General features: G+C 38.8%; 1 protein-coding gene across 2 annotated transcripts in view; it reads left to right on the forward strand.

Moving 5' to 3' along the window:
• Positions 1-17,889, forward strand: part of PARP8 (poly(ADP-ribose) polymerase family member 8) — a 120,792-nt gene that overhangs the window by 80,299 nt on the left and 22,604 nt on the right. For both annotated transcript variants that reach the window (XM_055699378.1, XM_005443926.4), the window contains exons 13-15: positions 1,374-1,427; positions 1,531-1,626; positions 16,516-16,608. In XM_055699378.1, coding sequence (XP_055555353.1) covers positions 1,374-1,427; positions 1,531-1,626; positions 16,516-16,608 — 243 coding nt within the window. The remainder of the gene's footprint in view (positions 1-1,373; positions 1,428-1,530; positions 1,627-16,515; positions 16,609-17,889) is intronic.

Below are 17,889 nucleotides of genomic sequence, written 5' to 3' on the forward strand. Positions count from 1 at the left end.
TACCTATATTCAAAATTGTGCATTCTGAATAATGAAATTACATTGAATGTGCTATGTCTTGCGGTAAATTAGTTTAATAAGCTGTGAGCTATATTCATCAAATCTAAAAGCAGTGATATACTATCGTAAAATCATTTATATACATGCTGTGTCGTTGGTTCATGTAATGTGCACAGCAAAATTAATCTAAGGTGATCCAACAGACTTTGTACTTGTCACAGTTTAGAAATGCATTTTTTTCTGAACCAGCAGAGGATGTCTTAATATAGCAAGACTTTTCTTTCTTGGAATTAATAGGAAAAGTCCCGTTGGTTTTAATAAGATAATGAAAAGTTTACTTAAGTGGTTTCATTACTGATGTTATCAGCTGATAGTAGAAGAAATGCAAGCCCTGCTTGGCAGTCTATAAAAACTACCAGTAATCTGTTGCTACAATGCATTTATTGTAGGGAAAATCATCACGTACGTGGGTCAGGTGCGGTTTGACTGATGTTAGTGGAAGGGCATCAAGAGTCCATGTCGCATTTTACATGCAGGCATCAGATGTATGGGTAGTCTGTGCCCAACTTCGATTTGAGGTCAGCGGAATGTGGAAGTGATGAATCAGAACCCTTAACTTCTCTTCAGTTCTCAGCTAAAATATCTAAATCTCATATATGAATACAATTAGGATTGTTTCCCAGGAGAAAAAAGGGAAAAGTTTCCTAATTAAGCAGTTAAGAGAAATTAAAGGAAATAAGCCTATAAACAAAACCAAAAAAATGCTGTAAATGGAGCTGATCTGACTTTTATTCAAAACAAGGTTTGATTGAGATAGATGTCAGCCTGGAGGGAATTTTGTACCTTGCTGACTCCTGTAACAGAAGTTCCTTCTAATTTATGTTGCCATGTGTTGAAAGAAAAAGGCGGAAAGAATTTCACTGGGATCTGAGCACAGAATGTTGTTAGCATGGTGCTTATGGAAGTGAGATCTTATTAAATATAAAAGAAGAAGATTTTCAGCTGTTCTGAGAATTACGTTAGTCTTTCAAGCCTAAGCAGATAGCCCATATTTGGATAGACAATACGCAGTTAAAATTTAAGAGGAGTTACCAAATGCCAGCTTGTTAAAATGGCGTGAAGGCACTGGTTGTTTCCATTTAAGATTAAAGTTGCAAAACCTTACCAGATTTAAGAATCAAAAAGAAATGCTAAAAATCTACCCCACAGTCAGCAAACACTAAAAGAATCAATTATTTGTAATGGCTGGTTTGTGCAAATAAAAGATTTTTTATATGCAAATATTGTTTAATTAACATATTTGCACACAAAAAATACAAATTCTTTACAATTAGTCTACCAACACTGAAGTTGCCTCAACTTTTTCCTTGCAGCAAAACTATGGTGCAAAATGCATTCCAGTACGAGACCGTGGCTTTCTTGTGCAGGTAGGATGTCATATCTTACCCATTTATGAAACATTGTGGGGTATGAGCTGACTGTTAATTATTTTTAAGCAGATGTTGTTATTCTCATTTTCATTGTTCTCAGACTATTGAATTTGCTGAGCAGCGGATACCAGTATTGAATGAATACTGTGTAGTTTGTGATGAACCCCATGTGTTCCAGAATGGCCCAATGCTGAGGGTAAGTGGTGTGCTTGCTGGGAAAAACAATGCATTTTATAATGCCTTAAATAGCAATGGACCATACAAACCTGTTATAAAACTATTGAATTATTTCAGATGCATTTCATCCTAATACCCTTTTAAGATGGAAACCCCATAATGCATATTAACTAGATTTTGCTGTAAATTTGAAAAAAATTATTGCAAGTAAGCGAGATGGAAATCATGCTTGTGTAATATCATAGAAACGTAAAGGGTGGGACGAATTTCACTGAACACTATTGTAGTACAGTAGTCACAACCAGATAAGATAGAGGAAGTGCATTAAGAATGCTTTCCCGGTCCTCTGATATTCTCTTAAAAGCTTAGGGTCATGTCAGTCCTTGAGCTCTTATCAAACCATTATATATCAAGTTCAGATACACTGGTGTTAATGCTGCAAGACTGTGAAATTCTTCTGACCCTCTTTTGCTGATGGGCCACTGGAATGAGCCATCCTCCATAATGTGACAAAAAAGGCAGTAGAAAGAGATGCTCTGTGAAGTGTCTGATGTAGCAGTGCCCTAGTCCAGGGGCACTGTTGTGGTTCAATATGCCCAGTATCTGGCCAGCTAAGCAGTCCTTCCTTCCTTTCATTCCTGTATAACCTGGAACCAAGAATTTTGCATGCTGAACAGAGTAGCCTCTCACGTGGTTGGTGAATGCATACAGAGAGAGACACACTCTGCCTGGAGCTACTGGATCAGTGCACCTTTGTGAAAGAGTATATTAGGAGAATAAAATTCATACCTTTAGGACTGATTTTGCAATTTAGAATCCTTGTTGTTTCACCTGCCCTGAATCCTATGGAAGCTTGAATAATGTTAAAAGGTTAAAGCCATGGAAAAATGTTTAATACCAGTGCATGAATGGTGTGACACCTGCCATTTCCTCACAGTGTGGTGAGCGACTACACATAAGCTGAAGTAGACATCATCTATGATAGTTTCATTGAACAGAATTCAGGAGGGTTATTGCTTATCTGGTAGCAGAAGTCACCTCAGTGTCATCCCTCGTGACATCCCTCAGTGGCTCCAGAGTCAGGCATTCTGACTGCAGGCAGGGTATGCAAATAGGCTGTTAACAGGATTTGCAAAAGCATCTACGTATTCAGTTAACACCATTTTAAGCCATGGTTAAGCCTCTGTATTTTTTAAAATCCTATTGGGTGTTTCTTTGCCTCTTTGAGCTTAGATCTACCTTTTAAAAACATGGTTTTCTGCCAGATTTATCAGCACCCGCACCCTGATTAGAAGCCTCTAGAAAAAGGCATCAGTTAATTGTTGTTCATCTTTGAATACACTGCTGTGCATATTACATGTGACAGGACGAGATAAAACAAGATGAGTAATGTTTGGATAGTAAGTAAAGTTTGGATAATATAATTATTTAAATTAGTGGGTTTCTTCTGTTGTCTATAGGACAATGAAAATGGTAGGACTTACGCATGTTCACATGATGAACGATTAAAAAAAAATGATAGAAAGTCATGTGCTCTAAATAAAAAAATGTTGAATCTTCTTGCTTTCCCATCTTAGAGATTAAAATCCCTCAGAATTACTTTTCTCAGTCCTCAGCTTGAAGAGGAGTCCTTTTATTGTCAGTGCTTCGAAACACAGAGGAGTGCAAGCATTGGCCACTAAATATTTTCATCGGGGCCTTTGAAGCAGCGGAAAGGAAGGGGTTTCATTATATAACCCAGGGGCAAGGAGATAGCAGGAAGAAATCTAGCATGCTCTTGTGTATGCTTGGATGACTCCATAAGCAATATAGAGCTATTAATGAGTTTGCAGTTCTGTGGAAGGTGAGAAAGCATCTCAGTTTGAGTCGAGCATGAGCTTGCCAAAGGTTCTAAAGGAAATTTATGCTTCACTCTACTGAGAGCTTTGGTAGAGGCAGCCTAAAGTAGTCAATTGCATTTGCATTTGCATGCTTCAGCTGCACATCCACATCCACATCCACATCCATACATGCATATATAAGAGAGAGAGAGAGAATAAAGAATGACCAGACTGAAAGAGCACTTTACTGCTGCAACAGCAGATCTCAGAAACAGAGTACTTATTTAAGCAGAATGCAGGGGGCTTTCATTTAAGGCAAGGCTACATGCAATCTAGTCTTACGTCACTTAATGGATCCCATATGTAGCATCCCTGGCCTTCATAAAGAGCTTTAGAGTGCTCAGACTTTTGATACCACAGTAACTTCACCAGGCTTCATAATAATCAGGACCATCCTATGGTCTGCTTACATTTTTAGATTCTGTGTCTAGATCCCATTTTCTACAGATGTCCGTTATCTCAAAGGCATTGCTTAGATAGGCTCTGTCTGTAGTTGATTGTATCACAGATGCCACAAACTAAATAGCTCTGGATGGTTCACCAGCCTCTTCCTTTAGAAAAGAGTTCTTCCACACAGATGCATACAGGGTCATGTCTGGCTGTGTATATCCTTAATGATGAGTTTCCCTTCTATTTTTTGGACCTATTTTTCAACAACAAAGAAGGCATATGAATTTATAAAAGCATAGCAAATCTACTGCTAGAGATGTTTATTTTAAAATTCATTTAGGCTTGATTTTCTGGTGTTTAGTGGAGTTTTACACAATTGAAAAGAAGCCAGTGAGGAATTTGATTCTTTAATCCTCCAGTATGTCAGCCTGACACCTTTCATGAACTACAGTGTAGTTTAATTAATTGTCTTGAAATGCAGTTTAAAAAATTGAATGATTGCTATCACATAATTACATTCTTTAATAACTGCAACTTTTATACCTGGGTGTAGGGTTTTGTGCTGCCTATTAATGACTTGCATAATTCAGATGTCTCATCCTCAGGATAGCTGAAGATGCCAAGCAAAACAGAGAGAGAGGCTTTCCTTTCTGCAGATAGGCTCTACAGGCTATGTTTTCATTTTAATTATAAAGTATCTTTAAATCAGTCTGTCTCAGATCAAGTGTTCTCAGTATTATGTTGCTTTGTTTTTATTATCTATTCCAATTTACATGGTTTTCTTAAAATCCTGACATCATCTGTCCCATAAGATAGAAGCCACTTGATGACAACAAGATCTGTCTTTTTGTATAGCTTAATTTAGACATTAGATCCACATGGCAAACATACCGTTGTTTGGAAGATGTCTGTTGCAGAACAGGTGCATAACACAATTGATGATGTTTGGCTTTATGCTGTTACAGTGAATGCCTGTCTTGCTCCAGATTCTGCAGTACTAACCTAATCATGCAAATGGTTCCTGCGAGTTCAGGGATCCTGTTGTACACAGGCATCTTGGGATGTTGTTAGGATATCTCAGTCACTTACTGAAGGTAAATAAAGGGGCTACCTTAGTGACTTACTGAAGATGAATAAGGACAAAATTCTTAGGTTTCTCTTGGGAATTTCTTTACATAGTAAAATATGGATCTTTCAGAACAACCAGTTTTCTTTGGAGCTCCCAAAGTTCCCTGAAATACAGAAGACCGGAATTACAGATAGAGTTCCTGTGTGTACTCCACAAGTGCATGTGTAGATAAAACCACGTTATGTAGACGAAGTAACTGCAAAACACAAACCTAATGCTCTCACAAGGAACTGTAGCTGTATTACTGTGAAAGAGAAGGACAAAGGTTCTCTGGAATGGAAGGAGGAGTCTTAGAAAGCTACTATAATGCATCATAAAGCTGTTAAAGGTGTTAAAGGTCCATGGTCCATCACTTCGTTCCATCTGCTTTGTAAAAATAACCAGTAAAGTAGGCAGTGCTCTCCAGACCTTTCCTATATGAGATGAGGGTTAATGTAATTTCTCATCACAGCATGTTTCTTTAGTATTTATTTCAAGAGTACACTGAGATCTAATGATTATTTACGGTGCACACAAAGTTACAAAAGCTAAATTGGATGTTTAGAGACACACACTTACATGGAACACCACTGAAAACTGCAGATTCCCTGAAATCACTGCATGGCATGATTTGCAGTCTTTCTGCAGAGCACAGGGAAAATTCAATGAATAGGTGGATCTTAAGAAGAACAAACTATTATTTAACATCTTGCATAACGTAGACTATTTAATGCAGTTATTCCTAACAGTCATCTGAATCCTAGATATTTCATTCATCATAGAAGGATTAAGAAACAGCTTTGAAATCATAAGCAAGGGTTGGGACTGCAGCCCTTACATCCAAACAGCTCCTTTATCTCATGTAAAGAATCACAGCGCGTCCTCCTGCAAGGCGACCTGTGCTGTGCAGCTCTCAGGAGCTCTGTTACCTGTCTTCTGAAGTAGCTCTTCGCTCAGCTTTGAAAAATAGTGGGAAGACAAGGCCAGACATAGCTTTTGTGCTGAGGAGAATCTGTGAAGGCAGACCTGCTAAACCTACTGAAAACAGTAAGAGTCTGCTCATTTGAATCACTAGCCTTGTGTTACTCTCTTTGAATTTGTTCTCAAGAGAGAAGTTGTTTAGATGAATGAGACATGGACTGTGAGTTGTTTGTAATTAATGACTAGATTTGAATTGTTTGAAAGCCTTTTTTCTGTCATTTTCAAACAGTTGGTATGTCATTGACATATTTGTTATTAAAGTAGTTAAATAGATTATCCTGATTTTTGTCAAACTGCCATATTACACTAAATATTAGAAGTAAACTTAGGAAATTTTAACAACTTCCACAAAGTCCGTTCTGAAGTACTGAGATATTCTCCCATGGGGCAGGTATCTCTAATGAAAAGCCCCAGAAAGTGGAGCTTGTTTCATCTGCTGTCTTTCACTGGCTTTTGAAAATCTCCAAGGGTGGAAACTATACAACCTTTCTGGGCAACCTATTCTAGAGCTTGATAAAGTTTTAATGAAAGTTAATTTCAGCTTCATCTAAAACTTTAGATAAAGTTTAGGTGAAGCTAGTCCTGTACAAGAGAAAAAAAGCACTAACTGACCTCCAGTGGTACTTTTCAACCACCTAATTTGGTTCATCTACCTAAAAAATGTATTTTCCAAACCAGACATAATAATGTACTAAAGAAACCTCAGCATTATTTGGTTCTATATTGGAAGGCTATTAACCTTTTCTTAATGCCATGATAAATTCTTCCTCTTACTCTAGAGCTGATAATAATAGTCTAGGGGAGGACTTAAGTTGCATTTTAATCATGCAACAGTTTTGCTGCTATTATAGTATAGAGACACCTCTATAGTATTATAGAGGAGAGATACCTTGTTTTAGGAATTCAACGTGCTTTTACTACAAACATTTAAATATAATGAGATCATGAGTCATTAACAAAAGTGACTATTATTAAAGGGAGTATAATAGAAATATATTATCATGTAGGAAAGCAAATGTCACTCCTCTCTTAAAGAAGGGGAAAAAGGGGAGGAGCCAGAGAACTATAGGCTGGTCACCTTCACCTCGATTCTTGAGAAAGTGATAAAACAGTTAAGGCTGGAAACCATCTCCAGGAACATTAAGGACAAGAAAATCAGGAGTAGTCAGCATACCTTCACAAATGGGAAGTCATGCTTGACCAACTTGATAAACTTCTATGATGAAGTGACTGGTCTGGTAGATAAAGAAGAAAGCAGCGGATATTGTCTGCCTTGGCTTTGATAAGGCCTTTGATGCTGGCTCTCAAGAGATCCTCATAGACATGCTGTTGATGCATGGGCTGGATGAGGAGACGGTGAGGTAGACTGGAAATTCACTGAATGGCTGGGCACAGAGGGTGGTGATCAGTGGCACAAAGTCTTGTTGGAGGCCAGAAACTAGTAGTGTACCTGAGAGGTCAATACTGGGTCCAGTCCTGTTTATATCTTCATTAATTATCTGGATGATGGTGCAGAGTATACCGTCAGCAAGTCTGGAGATGATACAAAAGTGGGAGACATGGGTGAAACTCCAGAATGATAGGGTGCCGTGCAGAGGGATCTCGACAGGGCTGGAGAAATGCACTGACAGAAGCTCCATGCAGTTCAACAAGGGGAAGTGCCAAGTCCTGCACCTGGGGAGGCGCAGCCCCAGGCAGCAGTACATGCTGGGGGCCACGCAGCTGGAAAGCAGCCTGGCAGGAAAGGACCTAGCGGTCACGGCGAGCACAAAATTGAGCACAAGCCAGCAACATGCTCTTGCCTTAAAGAAGTTTAATAGTATCCTGGGCTGTGTTAAATAATAGAATTGCCAGCAGGTGGAGGGAGATAATCCTTCCCCTCTACCTAGCGCTGGTGAGGCCACACATGGAGTACTATGTCCAGTTTTGGGCTCCACCATACAAGAGAGAGATAGAGATACTGGAGGGAGTAGTTAAGGGCCACCAAGATGATTAAGTGACTGGAGCATCTCACATAGGACGAGAAGCTGAGAGAACTGGAATTGTTCAGCTTGGAAAAAAGAAGGCTGAGGTGGGATCTTATAATGTCTATAAATACCCAAAGGGAAGGTGCAAAGAAGACAGAGACGGGCTCTTTTCAGTGGTTCCAGTGACAGGACAAGAGGCAATGGGCAAAACTGAAACACAGGAGGTTCCATTGGAACATCAGGAAACACTTCTGTACCTTTTCCACCTTTTCTGAGGGTGACTTGATTATGGGAGCAGATTGCCCAGACAGGTTGTAGAGTCTACATCTATGGAGACATTTAAAAGCCATCTGGACATGGTCCTGGGCAACTGGCTCTGGGAAAGCCTGATTGAGCAGGGGTGTTGTACCAGATGACCTCCGGAGATCCCTTCCAATCTCAATCATTCTGTAATTCTGTGATCATACTCATCTTTTACATAGTGCAGTTTATGTGGCTGTTATCTGTCTGTCTGTGTCTTCCCAAATTCCTCATTTACAAATACTAAAGCCATCGGTAAAACAGCATGACTGAATGGATTTTAATGACCTGTAAGACAAATATACAGGACAAAAAAAGTATTCAAAAATAATAAAAAAAAAAGAATATATTCAGTATGGTAATAAAAAAACCCCTCTCTATATCAAAAATGTTTCAGTCAAGAATCTCTTGTGCCATCTTGTGTCAGACTGAGGCCTCTTCAGAATAAATTCAGGAAATCTTGAAAAACTCAGTGAAACTAAATATTGAAGCTAGTTTCTATGAAATTTGTACTCTGGTACAGACATCTCTGCTGTTTAAAGTTTTGCCCAAAATACAAATGCTAAAATACCATAAGCCAATATTTGAAATACCTGCTGTTTGTATTTAGCTGTAAAAATAATTGCAGTCTGGTAATTCTGGTATATCTGTTTTTATTGTTCTATCTTATATTTGTTCTTATCTGGTATATATGTATCTATTAGTAAGCTTACATTTTTACAATGTGTTTCATCCCAAAGTGCTCAGTTACAATTTATTCATTATGGGTGAAATCTTGGGCTCAGTGAGTTCCTGTTGACCTGAACAGGTCTTGGATTTCTCTGTCCTTTGTATATAAGATTCTTAGCCACTGCTGAAACACAAGTAGCATTGATTTTCTGGTAACAGTACACTGCTTAGGATTGGGAGTGTTCTGGAGTAGAATAAACATCATCAAACTATGGAGAAAAGTGTAGGTGTACAAACATGTTTAGCCAGACTGCAGTTTAGCGAAGATACTTGTGGAAGTCCAAGATTCTTGTGGAATAATGCCCTGGTCCTTCTTATCGTTACTCTACAGTATAGGATGGTTTTATCTCCTTTTGTGAAAAAAACGCCTTTCCAGTTACAACTAATACTTTAGTAGAATGAATTTCAATCACTTTATTTTTTACTGAGAGAGTAAAATCACTGTAGCATAGGTTTTCTTGTGGCCAAGAATGTACCAAAGTGCACCTTGCCCAGCTAGCACTCCATAATACTTCTCTATTTGCCATCTATTTCATATACCTGGGAAGTAAAATTTTTTTAAAAATAATTATTCTATATAAGCTGTCCAAGAATGCAGAAAAAATGAAAAGCAGAAAATAAAATCTGGATCAGCCAAACCAAAACCAAACATAACAAGTGACATTTCTTACTCAGCCTCAGTCTACTCTCGTCTTTCTACAGGTTTATCAACTTACCACTGTAGTATCTCCAATGTCTTTCAGCAGCATGTTCCATGTATGACGTGAATATTGTGAAATTACTCAGAGAGCTTACCTTACAGATTTATAGTGAAATAGGGTATTAAATTATTCCTGCTCTCTGGCAGTGTGAAAACCTACATAGAACTTAAGAATAGCTTGACTTCATTAGGATTGTAGTATAGAATAGCATCGAATAGTATATTTCAGATGGAAAGGACCCACAATAATCATCTAGTCCAACTGCCCCGCCACTTCAGGGCACTTCAGAGTTAAAGCATGTTACTAAGGGGATTGTCCAAACGACTCCGTAACACTGACAGGTTTGGGGCATCGACCACCTCTCTAGGAAGCCTGTTCCAGGGTTTGACCACCCTCCTGGCAAAGAAATGCTTCTTAATGTTCCGTCTGAGCCTCCCCTGGCGCAGCTTTGAACCCTTCCCGCGTGTCCGTCAGCGGATCCCAGGCAGAAGGGATCAGCACCTCCCTCCCCACGCCCCCTCCCCAGGAAGCTGCAGAGAGCAGCGAGGTCGCCCCTCAGCCCCCTTTGCTCCAAACCAGACGAGCCCAGAGCCTCAGCCGCCCCGCGCAGGCCATGCCTTCCCGCCCTCCCACCAGCGCTGTTGCCCTCCTCTGGGCGCCTTCGAGGACCTTCACACCCTTCTGAAATGGCGGGGCCCAGCACCGCGCACAGCACGCGGGGTGAGGCCGCACCGGCGCTGGATGTGGTGGGATAATCACCTCTTTGGCCGGCCGGCTATGCCGTGTTCAATCCCCCCCAGATGCGGTTTGCCCTCCTGGCTGCCCGGGCGCACCGCTGACTCGTGTTGAGCCTTCATGCACCAGATCCCTTTCTGTGGGGCTGGTGCCCAGCCACTCCTCTCACAGTTTAATCTTGTCCCCAGCATTACTCTGTCCTGCGTACAGAATCCAGCATTTGGACTTGTTTTGTCCCACATGTCCCAATAGTCCAGTCTGTCTAGATCCCTCTGTAAGGCCCCTCATCCCTCAAGAGAGTCAAGAGCATCTCCCAGCTGGGTATCATCCGCAAACTTGCTAATGCTGCATTCAACTCCCACATCCAGGTCTTGGATAACAATACTGAACAGAGCTGGCCCTAGAATTGAGCCCCGAGGAACAGCGCTGGTGGCTGGTCGTCAGCCAGATGCAGCCCCATTCTCTGCAAACCTTTGAGCTCTGCCCCTCAGCCAGCTCTTCACCCAGTACACTGTGAAGCCGCTCATCCCACAGCTGGACAATTTGTCCAGGAGGGTGCTGTGAGGGACAGTCCAAATCCATACTAAAATTCAGAAAAATTACATCCACAGCCTTCCTTTCTTCCACTAGGCAGGTGGCTTTATCCTAGAATGTTATCAAAGTAATTAAACGGGACTTTCCTTTTGTGAATCCATGTTTTACTCTGCTTGATGATTGCATTGTTCTTTAAATGCATTTAATTCATACACAGTGTAATCTTCTCCATAATTTTTTCGAGCAACTAAGGTTAGACTAACACCTCTGTAATTCCTTGTAGTAGTTTGAAAATTGAGGACACAGGTGTATTTCTTGGTAATTATTTAGTTTTGAATCAATTCCTAACTCTGTGTAAGTGAAAAAATTTAATGTGAATGAGATTATTTTTAAATGTGTGCTTTAGTTTAAAACAAAAAACTTGTCAATAACTTGTTATTAAAATGCAAAGCTGAATTTTATTTTTAATAAATCATAGGTTTTTTAATCCACAATGAGTAGTGCTGGATGCTTCACTCAGAAATATAAACCATGGCAGAGTATGCAAATATGCATTGAATTTGTCTTTCAAAATAGCATTGATGATTAATAATTAGAAATTGCTTAAACTCTGAAGTTTGATGAACCTTATGTTACAGTTAAGGGTAATTATGCGTTATTTCAGTAATGATTTCAGTGGATACAGAAATCTTTCGGTTTGGACTCAAGTCTTTACCTTTTAATTCTGTGGGAGTGTGTTCTAAGATACACATTACCTAAAACTTTTTATTTTAGCAACTATGAATTGAATTGACCTTTCTGTAACACTCTAGGAAGCATAAGTGTCTTAAACTCACAAACGTGCTTTGCTGTAGTCCTTTTACAGAGAATGGGAATTTTACATAAGGCATTTAAGCAGCACTAATAGAAAGTATTCAAGTGCCTCCCTCGTGAGTGCCTGCCTTCCAGGTACTGCTTTTACCTCATGTGTAGATCTGTAGATAAAACTGAGATTTCTGTAGTGTTTGTTAATTCATCTGCAGCTGTGGCTTACAGATGTAAGCTGTGATAGACCTGGGAGAGAGATTTTCCTACAGCTCTGGATTCTGTTTCAGAATTAGTAGTGTTATTCTTACTGCTCCAGAAATAATTGATCCTTAAGTAATACAGACTTGGGCAGTAGAGAATTAGCCACCAGTCTTATTTTGCCTTTTCTTACAAATATAGGTAAGACATATCTAAAAACCCATACCGACACAAACTTTAAAATAAACGTTAAAAACTGGAAAGCTTACTTGCAAAGAGACCTTTACCTACCAGGCTCCTTTGCTCTCTCCCTCCTCTCGCCCCTGCTCTTTCCCACTCTTTTCTTGTTTGCTTGCTTGCTTTGTGTCTTTCTTTTCTTTCTTGCCTTTCTTTCTTGTCTTTGTTTTCTTTTTTTCTATATATATCTATCTATTACATTTTCAGTATTATTGCTGCCACATTATATCCTCATCCTTCCGGTGAGTGTAAGGAAGAGAAAGAGAGAAGTTCCTCCTATGGAAAAACTTAACAATTACCATGGTTGCAAGTAGGAAACAGAACAGAGACTTGTAGTTACATTTCATGTCTATGCCTGTTGCTTTCATTTGGAAGTGAGATGGTCGCTAATGGTTTCACCTTTACCATTTGTTACATTTGCTGAGTCAGGCAGCGAGCCTTCCCTGAGCTTCTCCTTTTAGATCCAGAGATCTGGGGTGTGTCAGTCATGCAGCCTGATTAGTGTCTGTGTGACATCCCTCGGGATACAGGAAAGGGTGGTACGCTGTGTTTCTGAGCACAGCTGCAGCATGTATTATAAAGTAGCAGTATAGATCAATATCGGCTCTGAAAGTTTCGACTTTTTCAAATGGAGAACATTTTAAGCAGTGTATGAATCCAGGAACCAGAATATATCATAGTACCTAGGTGGTTTGCCAGTCTGCCATTCACATCCATTGCTGTAAGAAGTGGCACTTGCATTGTAACATGCAGAAACTCTGATTGAGCCCTTTTTCATCACAGCAGCAGTTGCGTGGGTGCTACTGAGCATGCAAAGAATGGGAGTAGCTAAAGGAAAAGCCTGACAACTTCAAAAGCTCAAAAATTGCTTTCTGCTTCTGTCAGTGCCTTCTGCTTCCAAGTATTTGCAGTCTCAGGTTAATTGCCCAACTCTTATTTTCTTCTGGCTTTTCCCCACTGGAATAATTATCCTTCTAAACAGCCTTTCAGCAGCGATGATCTTCACTTAACAGTTTTGTGGAAGTCAATGCCTTTATGTTAATTTTCTTCTTTCAAGTGAAAAACAAAGTATATGTGAGACCGCTAGCAGCTGCTGCTGTTGAGGAGTTACAGTTGTTCTCTTCAGGTAGTGGAGAATATAGTCACCTCTGCATGCATTTAAGGTGATAGTTGTAGTTGTAATAATCCGTGTGTACCTAAGATGAGGCACACATTCGGAAATATATACATAAGTATGTAAGTCCTAGTGGAAACTAGTAATCTAGTAAAAGCTGGACGTTCTGTACCTTTGTGGATACAGTCATCAGTACATCAGTAAGAACATGTCTATACTTCCATGTACGTACATGAAAGTTCTTAGCTTTCAAGCAAGTTCAGAAGAGTTCAGCTTGCTGAATAGTATGTGTGCTTGAACCAAAATAAGAGTATCCAAAAATGACATCGGATGTAGCTTTTATAAATGTGTTAGTGTAGTTGCTCTTGTTTGTTCTTGACATTTCTCATATTTATGATATAAAGTCAGAACAAGACTGTTCTGTCTCAAGGGCACATATCCTATCACAAGAGAAGAGACAAGCAAATGCCATAAACGGAGACACATTGACAGTATGCAAAACATTAGCAGCAGTGTAAAAGCACCTTCAATCCCAGTTTTCCCATAAAGCTTGTGATTTTTTTTAAGCTCTGTCTTCCAGAGTTGATTTATTAACTTAGGTTTTCATGTTTTCATTGATTCTAGCATGCACAATTGTGGAAGCCCAAAATACAGAAGTGTAACATTGAATAAATGAGTCATCATCATGTGACAAACCAAAGACCTCCAAATGTTTGCTTCTTAATTTTAAGCCAATGTTTTCACTTTGGAGGGGAAGAAAGGAATGTAAATGCTTGAACCTAAGTAATGACCGGAGCAGCAGAGGACAGTGAAATGGCCATACCAGCTTCTCTTGGAACACTCTAACACTTGTGGGAACTCTGAGTTAGAATCATCTGATTTGGTTAAATTGGGACAAATTTCAGAAACAGGATCCAAAAGCACTCTTGAAATGGCTTCTGGGTTAGAAGGCAGCCGGGGTGGATATATAAAGGCAGGTAATTGAAGTGTCTGTATAGCTACAGGGTTTGTGTTATTTTTGCCATTAGACTGCAGAGTCAAAATACACTGGGCAGAAAGGTTCATCAACTACATAAAAGCAAAAGAATTATATAGGCCTTAACAGTAATGTCTGCTTCTCTTCAGAGTGCAGATTTTGCTGCCTTGCTTCTCATATCTACAGTTCTCCAGCCTTAAGATCTTAGCTCCAGTGTCCACCTGAGAGAAGAAAAGCCTTTCAAATGTCTGCCATAAGTACAATGACTATTTTCCTAACTTCCCCCTTCCAGATGCTCAGACATTTCTGGGATCATAACACAGTGGGGAAAAAGAAAAACCAAATATGACACATCCTGTGTTCCCTTTGCCATCTTTTAGTCTCAGGATACTTTACTTTCTTGAGGTTGTAAACAAAATTTCAAAAATAAGTATTTTCTTAACACTTCTTCATGGCAAGCACAGCTAAGCTTAGATTGCTCTACTATTCCAGAGCAATCCCTTGCTCTGGAATAAAAGGGATTCTCTGTATACTGTTGATTATGCTAGTCAAGGTGGTAGTGCCACCATGGTTCGCTAACTAAGCAAATTATTTAACCACCTTATAAATGTGGAAAACTTAAGAATAATGACCATAATAAATACTTTTTGTCTAGAGTGCCATGGCACAGCAAATTGGATCATGTTAGGCTTTGTCTGCTGTCTAATGCAATGTAACATAGCAGCTAAAATAAATCAAATGGGCGACACTATTAGAGTTGAAAGATGATAATAGCTCTTGTAAAGCAACTGATGTGAGCGTATGACAGTGTAGTAATTTCAGATGTTTATTGAAGTCTTGAATCTTCAAAACCCAGCAAATATGTATTTGAAGGGCTATGAAACAAGTAACTACAAATACAGCAGCATGCTTATTACTGACAAAGCTGTTGCCTGAAACAATTCAGCTAAATTTTATGTTTTCTTTGTGGGCTCAATTCATTTTTGTCATTTCTGCCAAGTGCTCCTAGAGACAGTGGCTTGAACTTCAGAGTGTGCCACTACAAATGCTTTAGTGCTTACCTTGGTAGCTAGACTCAGAATTTTTAATTAGAAAAGTTCAGTAGTACGCACCAAAGATCGTTTTAGGTTTCAGTGAGCTAGGATTTAGTAATATGGATTCAAAGAAATAGTATCCAAAACCTTTTTTTTTTCAACATTGTAATTTAAACTTTTGTTTATTGGGGTCAATTTTAAGGAAGGTTTTAATTTCTTTCTTGTATTTCTTTCAACCGTTTGCTCAGTTTGAATGCTTACAAATTCACTGTGTGACTCATCACTTGAGCCTTTAAAAAGTCGATCAGCTAATTATCTTTCAGTTAACAAGCATGGGGTTGCTGTAAGGGTTGTAGCCAATTAGGAAGCCTGTGAAGTCATACCTATTTTCTTTACTTTGTTTCTGCTTTGCTTTGTGAAGGCAAAACTCTCAACTCTCAATTCTCACTCAACATGCAATTAAAATAATTTTTTTTATTTGATCATTGTGATGACATTGTGACTTAAATATTTCAAAAATATAGGCAAAAAATGGCAGCAAGTTCAACAGCAAGTTGGGGTGATGTATATGTTTGTTTTTTTTAAGTTGAAAAAAGAGTGGAAGCACCTTGATTTATTAAAATAACATGGCCTTCCCAAGTACAGTGTTTATTCTGTAAAACTATAATGCATTTTCTTAAAGTTTACAAATGAATTGTTAAATTAGTCAAAAATTAAAAGTAGCTTCTTCAAGAAATTTGTCTTCTAGATTAGATTTTTATGTGTGTTCTCAACAGCAGAATAACAAGCTGTGAAAAATAAACTTGCATTTATGAAGGGGGTGTGCCCTTTGTTCAGGACTTGTGCCCTCTGTTTCAGGATTTGTTCTCCGTTAATTTTAAGTATGTAAAAAGTTTTCAGAGCCTGATAACATAGTGTTAAGGCCATTTGGGTACTATGCCTGTAGTTTTAGTTTTGTAATCTGTTTGGTTTTAAGGCTAGCCCCTGTGAGTACCTAAAAGTCTTAGAGTTCTTCACACTTGTTTTTCAGATTATTAAAATGTTTCTATAATGTATCTTCCTCAAGAATTGACATGTATTCATAATATGAAATTAATGTTGCAGTTAAAATCTGAGTTTAAAAACTAACATTAAATGTGTTTGGGTTTTGTTATAGGTATAAAACCAAGAACCGAAAACTAGAACAAAAATGTAATTAACTTTCTTTCTCTATGTAGCCCACTGTTTGTGAACGGGAGCTCTGTGTATTTGCTTTCCAAACATTAGGAGTGATGAATGAAGCTGCTGATGAAATTGCAACTGGGGCTCAGGTAGAATTATATCTAATGCTTATTACATGTCTGATTTTCCATAGTATACACAGTCTTCTCAGTCTCTTCTAATACTTATTTTGACTTGTATTCCCCATATGAGTACTGTTTGGTAAGTATTATTTATTTGTCCACTCTTACAGCTGTAATACAGTTCTATGCGTGGCATTTTCAAAGGGTATTAATGAGGTGCTTACATTGTTTTGCTTCCATGTAATTAGAGTAACCATGTTTTCTTGTTCTGTTGTATTCAATTAGATCACCTAGGTTGTTAATAGAGGCAGCCATTGTCATTTGGAGATAATTCCCATTTATTTTCACCTAATGAGCCATTACTACTCTCATGCAATTAATAATCTATTTCCTGTTCATGGTGTTGGTATGCAGCTATCCACTGAGCATCTGCTGTTTTGGTCATTAAATAACAGTGGGAAAGTCCTTACTGATGTTGCTACATAGGGTTTTTTTCCTCTTTTTTTCAAGGATCAGGAATTTAATATAAGCTTGCTTCCTGACTCCAAGTTCAGTTATTAATGTAGTTATAACCATATCATTGTTTTCTTAAAATAAATATTTTAAAACTGTTTCCAAATCACCCTTTAACCTTAGATTTCAGTAAATAGAAAAGTTAAAAGATCTTATGTTTAACATCCTTGTAAGATCTTAAGTTAAAATTTTACCCATCTGATGGAAAAGTGCATTCCTTTCTGATTTCCTAGATATATGTTCCCTCACTGTGCATTTACATAGTAAGCAACATGGGTTTTTTGGAAAAGCAAACTTTCAGGTCACTTAACTTTAACTAGCACTAGTAGTCTAGCCACTGGCAATAAACTCTTTGGCTAAGTGCACGAATACTACCTGTGGACATATCCTCAAAGGAAAAAACTTGCAGCAGTGTACACCAGCTTCTTCACCCGAGAATATGACTGCGGGGTCTGAACGTCAGCTTTTCATCTAATGTCTGAAGACCATTAGATAGCTGCATTTGCAACATCTAGCGTACCAAGCACTGGGATACCTGTGTAAGCTTTTAAGAAAAGGAGAGGGGTGTGCTGATGAAGCCCCACCTCTTCCTCAGCCAGAAGTTTTCTGAAGACCTCAGCTATGTGTTTCTGGGGAGCTAGGGTTCTAATTTTTTTAATTCAGACATTTACATAGTACATTACATGTACATTTAGAATCATAGAACCATAGAGTAGTTTGGGTTAGAAGGGACCTTTAAATGTCATCTAGTCCAACCCTCCTTCCAATAACCAGGGACATCTTCAACCAGATGGT

Source organism: Falco cherrug, chromosome Z (assembly GCF_023634085.1).
Source record: "Falco cherrug isolate bFalChe1 chromosome Z, bFalChe1.pri, whole genome shotgun sequence".
NCBI classification, from domain to species: domain Eukaryota; kingdom Metazoa; phylum Chordata; class Aves; order Falconiformes; family Falconidae; genus Falco; species Falco cherrug.